The sequence below is a fragment of the Sceloporus undulatus genome, chromosome 1 (genome assembly GCF_019175285.1).
Source record: "Sceloporus undulatus isolate JIND9_A2432 ecotype Alabama chromosome 1, SceUnd_v1.1, whole genome shotgun sequence".
Taxonomy (NCBI): Eukaryota; Metazoa; Chordata; class Lepidosauria; order Squamata; family Phrynosomatidae; genus Sceloporus; species Sceloporus undulatus.
In genome coordinates this window covers 360,236,276-360,250,022 of record NC_056522.1, presented here as the reverse complement: position 1 = coordinate 360,250,022, position 13,747 = coordinate 360,236,276, and the positions used below count along the sequence as shown (strand labels likewise).

The 13,747-nt window shown below is 40.5% G+C and overlaps 1 protein-coding gene across 2 annotated transcripts in view; it reads right to left on the bottom strand.

The window, feature by feature from the left end:
• Positions 1-3,809: 3,809 nt before the first annotated feature.
• Positions 3,810-13,747, bottom strand: part of WDR25 (WD repeat domain 25) — a 102,794-nt gene continuing 92,856 nt past the window's right edge. The window contains exons 5-8 of one of the 2 annotated variants that reach the window (XM_042448083.1): positions 10,904-11,074; positions 9,651-9,725; positions 7,440-7,580; positions 3,810-7,039 (exon numbers count right to left, since the gene is read on the bottom strand). In XM_042448083.1, the coding sequence (XP_042304017.1) occupies positions 6,818-7,039; positions 7,440-7,580; positions 9,651-9,725; positions 10,904-11,074 (609 nt within the window). In that variant the 3' untranslated portion in view covers positions 3,810-6,817. The remainder of the gene's footprint in view (positions 7,040-7,439; positions 7,581-9,650; positions 9,726-10,903; positions 11,075-13,747) is intronic. The other variant, XM_042448092.1, reaches the window with a different exon arrangement.

Here is a 13,747-nt window from a genome sequence, read left to right as displayed (position 1 = left end):
TAGTAGATATCTCATTATATCAGAGGGTATATCAGAGGAATTGGGTAAACAGGATGCTCTGCATGGGGTTTCAATGCTCCTAAAGGAGCAGGTACTCCCCTTGGGAGTGCTCCTTGATCCATCCGCTACTGGAGGCCCAAGTGGACTCCATTGCACAGAGTGTTTGGTGCCAGTTTTGATTGGTATGCCAGCCACAGCCTTTCCTGGACAGAGAAAACCTAACTACAGTAGTCCATGCATTAGTAACCTCTCAATTACACTACTGTGATGCACTCTACATGGAGCTGCCCTTGAAGATGACTCAGAATTCAGCAGCTCGACTGTTGACTAGCATATAGATAGCACACAATGTCACTCTTAAAAGAACTGTACTGGCTACAATATGTTTCTGGTCTGAATTTAAAATGCTTGTGGAACCTTATGGGAAAGGACCTCCTCAGCTGTGACACCCAAACTGAAGAATGCTCCCACCAGAGGTCTGAGTTACACCAACTTTCTGGTCCTTGAAGCGCCAAGTTAAAACTTGGCTGGTCACCAAAGTCTTGGGGCCTTATTTATTCAATTCAAAACTGTTATTTATACTTTATAAACATTTTAACATTTAGAAATCTGTTTCTAACTCATTGTATTTATATTGTTTTTGATTATATAGTGGGCCCTTGGTATCTGTTGGGGTTTGGTTCCAGGACCCCACCTGGATACTAAAATCTCTGGATGCTCAAGTCCCATTAAATACAATGGGGTAGTAATATGGTGACCCAAATATAAAATAACAAAATCAAGATTTGCTATTGGAATTTTTTTTTTAATATTTTCAAACCGTGGGTTGATTGAATCCATGGATAAGGAATCTAGACCCATTTCAAACTGGCTTTAGGACAGGCTTTGGGGTTGAGACTGCCATGGTTGCCTTGACCGACGATCTGCGTCTGAGCATTGACAGGGGGAGTGTGACCCTGTTGGTGCTCTTAGACCTCTCAGCGGCTTTTGATACTATAGATCACGGCATCCTCTTGGACCGCCTGAAGGGGTTAGGTATCGGGGGCACTGCTTTGCAGTGGTTCCGGTCCTTCCTCTCGGGCAGGTCTCAGAGGATGCTACTCGGGGACTGTAGCTCCAGTAAGAGGTACCTCACTTGTGGGGTTCCTCAGGGGGCTATTTTGTCCCCGATGTTATTTAACATCTATATGAAGCCGCTGGGTGAGATAATACGGAGTTATGGTGCTGGGTGTTATCAGTATGCTGATGACACCCAAATCTATTTCTCCGTATCTCATTCGTCGGCCTCGAATTCCGATGGCATCTCTTCTCTCAATGAATGTCTTCAGGCGGTAATGGGCTGGATGAGGAAAAACAGATTGAAACTGAATCCAGACAAGACGGAGGTGCTCATGGTAGCGGCCCCGAAACCAAGAATTGGGTTGCAACCTCCAGTCCTGGATGGGGTCACACTCTCCTCCAGCGACTGTGTTGGCAGTCTGGGGGTGCTCCTTGACTCGTCGCTCCTGATGACAAATCAGGTAAATGCGACGGTCAGGAGTGCCTGTTATCAGCTTCGGCTGATACGCCAGCTGCGCCCTTTTCTGGAAGTAAGGGATCTCAAGACGGTTGTGCACATGCTGGTAACCTCACGCCTTGACTTCTGTAATGCACTCTACATGGGGCTACCCCTGTGCTTGACTCAGAAATTACAGCTGGTTCAAAACATGGCAGCCAGGCTTGTGTCAGGTACATCTAGGAGGGACCACATCACTCCGGTTTTGAGGTCCCTCCACTGGCTGCCTATCAGCTTCCGGGCCCAGTACAAGGTGTTGGTTATCACCTTTAAAGCCCTAAATGGCTTGGGTCCAAGCTATCTTAGGGACCACCTTCTCCCGTACAATCCTCCCCGCGCTCTCTGGTCCTCTGGGAGGAACTTACTGCAGCCTCTAAAATCTAGGCTTGCGGCAACCTCCCAGAGGGCGTTCTCTGCTGTCGCCCCCAAACTCTGGAACGACCTGCCGGATGAGATCCGTCAGATAACATCATTAGACAGCTTTAAAAAAGCGGTCAAGACGGATCTTCCGGCAGGCCTTTCCAGATTAACCATCCCGGCCCAGGTTCCCAGGTTCCCTGATTCCCTCATTCCTCCCGTGGCCCCATCTTAGTGATGGTTGAGGATCAACAGAGGGATATCAGGGTTTTTAGTTTTAACTGCTGTTTTTATGCTTGATATTATGTTATTAATATGTTATACTGTTTAATACTGTCTTAAGGGGGGGAGGGATAAAGTGTTTTTAATTGTCATATTTTATATTTTACTGCTGTTAACCACCCGGATTGGTTTGCCAGAGGGCGGTATACAAATAAATATTATTATTATTATTATTATTATTATTATTATTATTATTATTATTATGAGTACTTTTGTACTCTTTTTAGCCCATTTAAATGCTATTTGTATGTTGCCCTGAAATCTCCTGATATCGAACAAGGTAAAACTATTTAAATAAATAAATGAATACTGTCCCATATAAGCCTGCCTTAGCTCCAAGAGTTTTGTAATAGGCCATTTTCTCATTCTCATCCACTTCACATCCACGTCTCACAGGAACACGAAAGTGGGTTGTTACTAAGTTCTGGAACTCCCTTCATAGGAGGTTAGAATGGTTCCTTCTTTGGTGTTCCTCTTTTGGGAGATACCAACAGGCTTTTTGTTTTTAAAGAAAGCATTTTAATTGTTTGATTTACTCTTTTAAAAAATGATTTTAATGTTTTGATGTACACTTTACCTTTAATTTGAATCACTCCTTTTGAGTCAGTGAGAGAAACCAGGTGCTGCTGCTCCACAAAGCTATCTGTTTCTTTATTCACTCTCTACTCTTGTAAAACTGTAGTACTCTCAACTACAGCAGGAGGAGGTGAATAAACATGAAGGGAGCTGCAATGGCTCCATCCTGTCATAATGATTTCAAAGTTAGAAGCACAGACCTGCACCTGGGCAAGGACCTGCATCACCAGCAGTGGTACATACAGGTGAGTCATCAGTTTGTAACATATTGAAGGAGTAATAAACTTGCATTACTGTCCTGAGTTGATTAGAAATCTCTAAATACAGCAGAATCCCTTCGCCCAAATCTTTTTTTGTTCAAAATGGAGATGCAGTATTTTTTCAGTAGTGGTGCCACATGGCAATTCCCTCCACGGAGCAACTTGTCGGATTAGCCTGATTAAAGTGTTGTTTTTTTAAAAAAATAAGAGGCAGGCCATTTTGGTTTTACTCTGTTCCAGAAAACATTTGAAACAATATTGATCTTTGATTGCTATATTGGCTGCTGTGCACAACTTGCTTTTGTATTATTTTAAGGTAATCACAAGCAACTTCTGGGATCCAATTTTCTTCTCTTGGAACCCACTGGACAGCACACTAACAGCAAAAAATACAATTAAAAAAACTTTTAACAAGGAACGGCCTGTTCAAAAAGAGCACTGCCACATGCAGAGATTCCTAGCAATGCCAGGTTCTCCCTCTTCCCCTGCCATTTATTATGTGGGTAGGTCAGAGGGGCCACAAAAATAGCCTCATGATTCCCACCCTTGTTTTAGGATTTGGATTCTGTTCCCTCTTTTTAGGAGCTACTGCACTGAATTGCATTCTGTTTCCTCTTGTTTTATGTTTTTATAGTTGTACGCTACTCCCACAGCTCTTCAGCAGTGTATGGCAAAATATACATTCAAACAATAAAATAGAATCAATTCCGTGACACAATGCGTTTATAAACTTAAAAAGAAAGAAAAGGTCACTGGTGTCTGTAAATCTCATGCATGCTTTACAGAGGAAAACTGATTGAAAAAAAATATTCTGTCAACAAAAACATATATAAATAGACTTGGGAATGAAAGCTTTACAAGCACAGAGACATTGAATGTGGCAAGGAGAAGAAATTTTATTTATTTTACACTTTTAATAGTGAAAACGGATTTTTCAAAAAATGTAGTATTACACAACCTTTACATTGGAATTCTTTATACATTTTAACATATATGTACAAGTTCATTTTTTTCCAGTGTAGGAAGTGAATAATATTTTTGGTAAAGTTCTTGGGCTGCCAATAATAGCAGGTCATTGCTAGTTTTGTCCAGACTGTGCACAATGCTGTGTTTTCTATTCAATGTGATTTCCTATTCTAAGTTTTTAATTTCTAAAGTTCAGTGTCTTTTATAATGAGAGCCAAAATTCCAACCCTTCTGATTTCTTTCAACTCTGAAGGTTTGTTAAAGCAAAGACTACCAAAAAAATTGTAAAATAGTTGGCTCAGATCTTTAGTTCCAACTCCGACTAATTTTTCCAAAACGAAATTTCTATATCAAATATCATATTCCTATAAAGGTATGGTTTCTACCCAGCATGACAAAAAGCATTCCTCAACAAAGAGAGTTTAAAATGGGGATGGGGATTGTGCAGACCTCCAAATGTTGTTGGACCACAACTTCCATAATTCCTCATCACAGGCTGTGCTGGCAAGGGCTTATGAGAGCTGCCATACAGCAGCATCTAAAATCTATTCATTTCCCATTCAAAGTATAAAAAAAAAATCTGAGCCTTCCCAAAAAAAAGGTGATGCAATATAAAACAAAACAAAATCAAGATAGCTTGATTGATGGCTCCCAGTACGCATCAGGATATAGGGCGGAAGAGAACCTTGAATCACTGAGGAGTGATTCACAACAGCAATCAGCACTATGAAATCTGTGTTCACACCTATTGCCTCAAACAACATTAATGTAGTAATTTCAGCACTACAGAATTTTCTTCTGTATAATCTGCACTATTAATGCAGTATGGAGGGTGAGTGTGTGTAAAAAACTGAACCCTTCAGGATGTATCTGAACCCACAGAGATGAAATACTTTACTGCTGTGTCTGTTTGAAGACACAGTTATTAATACAACCCCAGAAAAACACCAAACTAATATGGCCAGGTTCAACTATTCAAAGAACAATAGGGCTCAATATAAAGGTAAAGGTATTCCCTGTTGACAAGGTTGTCAAGTCATGTTTGACTGTAGGGGGCGGTGCTCATCTCAGCGTTGTCAAATACTGTGGGTCATATGGCCAGCATGACTATACAGAATGTTGTTACCTTCCCATTGAAGTGGTACCTATTTATCTACTTGCATTTGCATGCTTTCGAACTGCTAGGTTGGGAGAAGTTGGGACTAGTGATGGGAGCTGACCCCCATCACCTGCCAATCTTGCAATCAACAGTCTTGCACCACCGCATCAATGTTACCCTAGATGTGAGGAGAACAGTCTAAACACAATGTATTTATTTAGTGGGATAATGTTAACTCAAATATAGTGGCCAGGTAACTTAACCTAAGGGACTAGTCCTTATATATACCAAGTTCAGAGGTATATAGAACTCCAGAGGCAGACGTTCAGTGATAATGAGTTTTATTAAAAAGGAGAAATAACACACTCACACACACTGTAGAAGCTAAGGAAACCAAGGGTAGAAGGTTAGGACATAAGTGAGGCTTCCCTCACGGTTATACAACACCTGAACGGGTCTTGTCTCCAGTTGCCGGGGTCCCAGATGAAATGGAGGACTGAAATAGCTCCCCCTGCACAGGGATGGAGGAGCTGTTGAAGTCCTAAGTCAAGCAAACCAACAGTGTTCTATCTGCTGCTGGACTAAGCTCAATATACTAAAGATTCAATATACCAAAGGAACAAATCAGTGATAGACTTTGGGTGTCTATACACACAGTTAATGATAAAAGAGACGTTTCTCATAAGTATTTTAAATAAAGTTTCTCACCATAAACTGGAATGAATTAAAAATTCACTTTCCATTTTACTTTTGTTTCACACTTAAACTGAACTTCCACAAAAGGAAAGTGACTTTTGTATCAAATCATTTAGGCTTTCATTATAATTCCATAAGTGTAAAACACACACTTATGGGGTGTGTGTGTGTGTGTGTGCGCGCCATAGATTTTACAGGCTTCTCACTGCCACCGTGGTTTTATAATATGATCCTGACCATTTTATCCTGTATCAAAAAAAAAAAAACACCTCAAGGTTGTTGCACCAGTGAGTTCACCAAATACTCAAATGAGATGGAAACTCCTGTAGGACTCAGGCATGGAGTGGTAAAACTGGTATAGAGTTTTAAATCAAGAAGTTCTGAAGAGTAGATTTACCAAAGTGATAGAACAAATTGTACTTTTAATCTTTACTTTGACCAAAGTATAGTCAAAGATTAAATATGAAGTGGGTCAGTTATCCCCTTTTTAACCTAACACAACATTCTTTAATTATCTGAAATGGGAACTGTGAGGCAGTTAGCCACAGAATGTATTTAAAGCAGGGTAGCCCCTAACCCCCTCTTTTGTATGAAGACCATGTGCACATACAGCCCCCCCTCCAAATTGACTAAAACTAGTGATTGGAAAACCTACAATGTCACATGTGATACAGCCCTCAGAGGAAGAAGAGATGAAAATTGGCCTTCTCCCCCTGCACCGTTGCTCGCCTTAATTTAGAGGCCAGGTGATAGCAAGCCCTAGAGGGAGCACTAGTGAAGAACTGACACAGTTTTAGTGACAAGGTGTGTAGGGGGGAAAGGGACTAGGTGACTGAAGCAGCTATATGATGCAGCCGGAGAATAAGTCTCTCCTGTATCACACACAAGCTAGAGAGGACTTCAAAACACACATCACTTTTAGAAATAAAATGTAAGAAGACATAAAATATTTAAAAGCAAAACCTAGTTGTGAAACTGAAAAATCAGTTCCTATGTGGATAGCCAGCTTTAAGATAAACATTATTATTATTGCCAGATCTTGACTGCTCTATCCCAGCCACACGTAGCAAGCAGTGACGGAAGGACGGGATGAAACTTTGCACTCACGCAGGCCTGACTGTGCCCAGATAAGGTGCGAATGATTCTAGAGGTGTGATAGTTGTAGAAAAACACGTTGCCATCTGAACTTCCTGACACAAGGAGCATTCCATCTGGAGAAAATTCACAGCCTACTGCAAATCCTTCGACCTGTAAGAGTCAGGAAGTAAGAGTGCTTAAAATAAATCAAGATCTTAATTACAAAACACAATATGATCTATAACCTCCTGAAATTTTATAGCGTAATGAACGTGTCAGTTTTTACCATAATGGCCTAATTGCTTCCCCCAGGTGTTGATCAAGACAGACCCATTAAGGACTTTACATTGTTAGCTGAAGCTGGTATGTACATGACAAGGCTATTAGCAACTAATAAAGCTTTTAGTTATTTTAAAATCTATCAGCACTTCAGTTTAATTCTAAATTATCTAAAATACAGAGAACAGGGTTGAAGACTATTAATTTTTATCTCTGTTATAAATCAGCAACATAAGCAGGCATATTAAAGTGAAATTATCCATTGAGGAATTGCAGAGTGGTAGAAGAATACCTTGTGTCCTTCATATCTCTTCTTTTTGTTGATTCTGTATGGTCGCAGACTAGAAAACAAGGCCATGTAATTCCCATTGGTCTGAGCTACAAAGACAGGTTCCTTAGGATGAGGTGTAAGACTGGGACAAGTATAGCGCTCCTGAAAGGAAGTTTGGAAGTAACTGTAATTATGATTAACAATAATAATGGAAGGAAAAGAAAGGCTTCTATGAAGCCTCTGGCACAAAACCCAGCTCCCATTCTCTACTCCAGTCTTCCTCAGTTAAGTACAATTCAGATGTGTTGAAGTACAATTCCCATCATTGCTATACAGAATGGTCAATAAAGTCAGGAGCTCCATGTAGTCTGGAGCTCACACCTTGACACGCAGAGCTTAAATAAGTTATTTTTGGACTACAAACCCCAGAATCTCATCGCTTTGGCCTCTGAAAGGGAGAAGAGCAGCCAAGAACAGCTCCATCACAATGTGCCCATCACATCTTGCCCTCAGACAATGGTGAAAGCCATTCCCTCCAGATCTCAATTGCCATGTTCTGGCTTCTGAGAGAGAGATCAGCCAGCATCTGCTGGACTTAATTGTCTTCCCCACTGTTATCCTTTCCCCTTTATTTAGACTGTAAGCCTGAGAGCAGGGATCTGTCAAATTAACAATTGGTAAGCTACTCTGGGAATCCATTTTGGCTGAAGGGCAGGTTATAAAGACTATAAATAAATACTGTAAGTATTCCAAAAGTTAACTATTTTCAAGATCAGTCCACAGCATATATGCATGTAAGGACAATTCTGCAGATCACCCAGACAGTGCAATTGCTTCTCTCAACATTGTTGCTGTACCTTCACTGGGCCTCCTACTTTGGAAAGGAACTACAAGATTTGGGCTACCTCTCTTTGCTTCTATAATCACCAGTGATACAGAGCCAGGTTTTTCCAGCTGCATTCATGCCACTTTGCTAATGCACAAATTGGGCCTGAGAGGAGACTGGCAGTTTTATATAAACTCTTTTGCTGTCATTTTAAATTAAAGATGATTCAGAACTAGGGACAGGCAAGATAAATACTTGATTGCCAGAGATTACACTTTCTGCAATACACATCTGTATCAGATCATTTGTTCCAGTTTAAGAAGAATGAAAGGCCTGAATGCAAAAGTCAACTGTTTTAGGCCCATACACATGCATAAAGAAAGACTAACAATGAAAGTTGTTTTGGCTCAGTAAGTGGTGTTTATCCCTGCTGAGAGTGAAAATCGACTTTTTGGTGTGTTGGGAATGCATGCAGCCTCTCCCATCTGAAAGATTAGAAATGGAAATTTATGAAACTAAAGGCAATTTTTTGGTCATTGTTTGCACACACTCACACCAAAATCACCCACAATTTCATGCTAGCTGTGCAGAGAGCTGTAAACTGCCCCATTCAATAACACTGCATCTTTTTTCTCCTGAGGAAATCATCTTGTTTAAGCTGCTGAATACATCAAAATTGAATGCTCTGCAGTTTCGTATTCACTGATGCACATTGCTTTTGAAGTGCAAATGACTAACCTACTCTAACAATTTATGCACAGGACTGTGCATCTGCAAATCTAGACAAAGGCAATCATGGAAGATGGCAATGGGAAAGTTCTATTAAATCATCCACTCCATCTCTTTGCCCAGACAGAATTGTTCTTTTCATAGATAAATGGTTACAAACTGACCTTATTCTTTATATTTTTGAAAGACACTGAACACTGCACTGAGTTTCTACAGGAGTTCAGTCATGTTTGAAACTGTCAGCCTTATGTAGGAAAGGCTTTCATTAAATAATGTAATATATATATATATATATATATATATATATATATATATATCAATTAAATATATACATTAAAAATATCATATCATGCATATAGTATAGAAGAACATCTCCAAAAGCAGCCACTTTCAAGCTTCAAGAAGTAGCAGGAAATATAAGAGATAGTGAATGACTTGCTCTTCTCCGAAAAAAACAATAATCCAAGAATGAAATCTAAGAGTAGGTTCATATTTTGTGTCAAATGAATGAGTGTTATCAAACTACTTCACCCTCCTTATGTCATATATGGGAGAGGATGTATACACATGCCCTGCCTGTGTTATTTCTCCTCATTTTGAGATAGGCAAATAAGTCTAAGATCAAACATTAATTTTAATTTACACACAATGGGGAAAGGAGGTGGGTATATGAGTACCTGAAGCTTGCTCTTGTAGATCACTTTCCAATTACAAACCAGCCTGAAGATATTTAGCAAGCAGTGGGTAGCTTTCTAGATGGAAAAGAGGCAAGTGCTTTATGCCAGCCAGAATATTTGTCCATCTAGCTCAGCACTGCCTACTTGAATTAGCAGCAATTCATGGGAAGCAGAGAGTTTTTTCCACCACCTGCTACCTGAGCCTTTTCACTGAAGATGGCAGGGACTGTCACATGTGAAGCATATGTCCTAGCACTGAGCTATAGTTCATTCCAGAGCCTAGTAGTAGTACTATTTTGAACTCCCTCCCCACAATCACCATAATCAACAGTTCCAAATTCTGGTCTGTTCTACATGTGAAAATTCCATGGGCAGGATGGCAAATTATGTGCTTCCAGATTTGACACATACATAAATTCCAGTTAGAACTCAAACATGTGCTAGAGAACAAAGGCTGCAAGAGAAGAAAGGTGGCCTAGCAAACAGAACACAAGGGTGACTGTGTTCAGTGGGTGTTTTTTAGTAGTTTTAAATGGAAACCTAGATTTTATGGCATATTTAAAGTGCAATTTCATCTCAAAACATTATGCAGAGTACTTGACACTAACACTGTCACTCTTTTTCCTCCTGCATGCCTGTTTCATACCATTTTTTCCAGATGAAGAAATATGTATGTTCTGAAAGTTTGCACAGGCTATTGTGCATCTTTTTAGTTGGCTTTACCATAATATAGACTGGTACTTAGGAGCTAGAATCCTGCTGGTGACTTATGCCAACGGAAGTCCCAATTATATCAGCTTTTTGACCAAGGCATAGTGGCAGCAGAGAGAAAGCAACAAAAGTGAGAGTTGACAGGGCAGTTTAACTCCTGACAGAGATGGGTTTTGCTTCACCTTCAACTCCTCCATGGCAGGACTGGTAGCCCTTTTTCCTCTGCAATTGTGCTAACATTTCCACCAACTCCTCTTCTGCTGGTGTAGTTACAGCAGCAAATAAGTTGTAGATCAGTTACAGGCAGAGAGAGGCTGAAAGTTAATGACATCTACTTCCAAGAAAGCATGCAAATGATCAACATGCAAGTTGTGCTGCTGTTTCTACAAAGGTTGTATTGAGTTGGACCAGAGTAAAGATGGAAGAGTAAGGAGAGAATCACAGCAAAAAATCCTGTCTTCACTGGTATTTCCAGAGAAAACCGCTATGGATTATTAAAAATGGTATGTGTTGTAACAGTAAATAAAAATAAAACATCTCACATGAAAGATTTGATTGGAGATCTTTGCAGCTGTGTGGAAGTCCCATGCAATAATGGTACGGTCAGCTGAATCTTGGCTTACTGCATCAGTGCTGGTAAGAAATTCTTTTCCTCCAGGCAGGAACATGATATCCAAGGTTTGCTGTACTGCAGCTTTGTAGACTTTTATTATCTGCAATTCAAAAACACCATAAAGCAACCAATATTTTTGTGGCCCCTCAGACACACTGCCAACCAGAACCAGTCTGTTTTAAAACAGAACAGCAGTTGCTCACAGAGATAGAGGGAGGGAGGGAGACAATTCATGACAGGAAAGGAAGGAGAAGGTGTTCCTAGTGCCAGCTGTCTTCTCTACACAAACAGTCAGTGATCCGACTCTTTCTTTCATATTTCACATCACAGCACTGTTTCCATCAGCAGCCATCCTACCTGGCTGAATCTGAGGGGAGGCATGACTTCAAGATCCTGCTTCACTTGTTGGGTGGGGCTAGCTGTTCCTGGTTCCTCATTTCCCAGTGTATTTTAGATAAAAGCTTCCTGACATGTTCAATCAGAAGATTGAAAGAGTCTCAACCCCCACCATGGGCACTGTCTTATACAGACTACATTAGACGCAGGAAAATTATGAAAATTGGGAACCTTGCATAAATAGTACAAGATTTGTAAGGTCGAAGGCTTCCATGGCCGGCATCCATAGTTTTTTGTGGGTTTTTCAGGCTATGTGGCCATGTTCCAGAAAAGTTTCTTCCTGACGTAAGATGCCAGCCACAGATGCTGGCGAAATGTCAGGAAGAAACATTTCTGGAACATGGCCACATAGCCCAAAAAACTCACAAAAAACTATGTACAAGATTTCTTTGCCCAATTTTGGGAGACTTCTCTGACTAGTGTTCAAAGGGGGCCTTGCAGCTCGTTTGAGACTAACTGAAAGACAGACATTAGAATCACAGAATTATAGAGTTGGAAGAGATCTCAAGGGCCATCCAGTCCAACCCTCTGCTATGCAGGAATGCATTGTCAAAGCACTCCCGACAGAAAGTCAGCGAGCCTCTGTTTAAAGACCTCCAAAAAAGGAGACTCCAACAACACTCGAAGGGAGTGTGTTCCATGGTTGAACAGCTCTTACTTTCAAGAGGTTCTTCCTAATGTCTTACCACCAGGAAGTTCTTTCTAATGTTTATATTTTTTTCCCTGTAATTTGCATCCATTGCTCAGTGTCCTAGTCTCAGGAGCAACAGAAAACAAGCTTGCTCCATTCTCATGATTCTATGATTCTCAATATGATATTCCTTCAAATGTTTAAACAGGACTATCATATCACCTCTTGACCTTCTCTTCTCCAGGCTAAACAAGCCCAGCTCCCTAAGTCACTCTTCCTGTTTCTAGACCTTTTACCATTGTGGTTGCCCTCTTCTGGACATGTTCCAACTTGTCCATGTCCTTTTTGAATTGTGCTGTCCAGAACTGGATGCAGTATTTCAGGTGATGTCTGACCAAAGCAGAATAGAGTGGCACTATTACTTCTCTTGATCTAATCACTATACTTCTGTTGATAGAATCACATTGGGTTTTTTAGATGCTTCATCACACTGTTAACTCATGTTCAACTTACCATATACCAGGACTTCTAGATCCCTTTTGCATATAAAGATCCCTTTCACAAGTTGGTAGCATGAACTTTTGTTGACTTTAGCCTACTTGCTCAGATGCATTTGGTGACCAGTATTGGTACCATGACTGAAGTGACTTTTAAAATGTGAAATGGCACATGTTCAGGGCATTCTTTCTTACAATCAGGGCTTACAAACTGTGCTCTGGAAGAGGGTGCAGGTTTGTTCTGTGCTGCCCCAGAGGGTAGGCCCTGGTCTAATAATTTTAAGTGGCAGGAGGTTGGATTTCAAGTGCACATTAGAAGGAAGTTCTTGATGGTATGAGACAGAGAGGGAGTGCCAAGGAGGGAGACAATACAAGATGGAGAAGAAAGGAGAGTGTGGTTCTTAGTGACAGTGTGTCTAGTGTCAAACAGTTCAACAATGGCATTAATTACCTAGAGAGGTACTGGAGTTTCTTTCTCTGGAGACATAAAGAGACTGGGCAGATACCTGTTGAGAACACTCTAGTTGCAATTCCTGCATGGAGCAGAGGGTTTGGGTTTGATAGTCCACATGTCCCCTTCCAGCTCCAAGACTCTATGATTCTTTTGTGTTTTAACATGACAGGAATATGGAAGCAGTTTTCACATATAAAATGGCTGTGGAGAGATAGCACAGACATGTTAACTATGTGCCTTCTCAATGAAGCCATTTAAAGTAGTATTGGGTATTGTGCAACCCTGTAGGTGTTGTTGAACTAAGTCCTCACATCCCTCAGTGCTGCCTACTGTGGCTATGTCTGATGGGATTTGCAGTTCACCATCTGAAGGGCAGCACAATTCTCATCTACTACTGAGAAGGAGGACTATAAGACCTTTATGTCCAGGGTCTAAAATGATATAATGCATGTTATGAGGTGCACAATTGCAACTGTATGTGTAATTACTAAGAAATAATCTTGATTGAACTCAGTACAGTACTCTTGATTTCTAGCTGCATAGGATTAACACATAAAACATACTGATCTTTAACAATAGCTCTTCTTTATCCTACTGAAACACAAGGTTATGCTTCTCATCAGAAACACAAATGATCTTGGAAAGAAGGGTTACCTTTTAAACTGCCAGCATGAGGAAGAAACTCTTCAAAGAAAAGGAAAGAAATAAAGAGAAATCTCTCTGCTTATATTCCTCTGACTTTTCCTATGCAAATTTGTCACAAACAAGAACAAAGCAACCACAAACCTTGAAAGC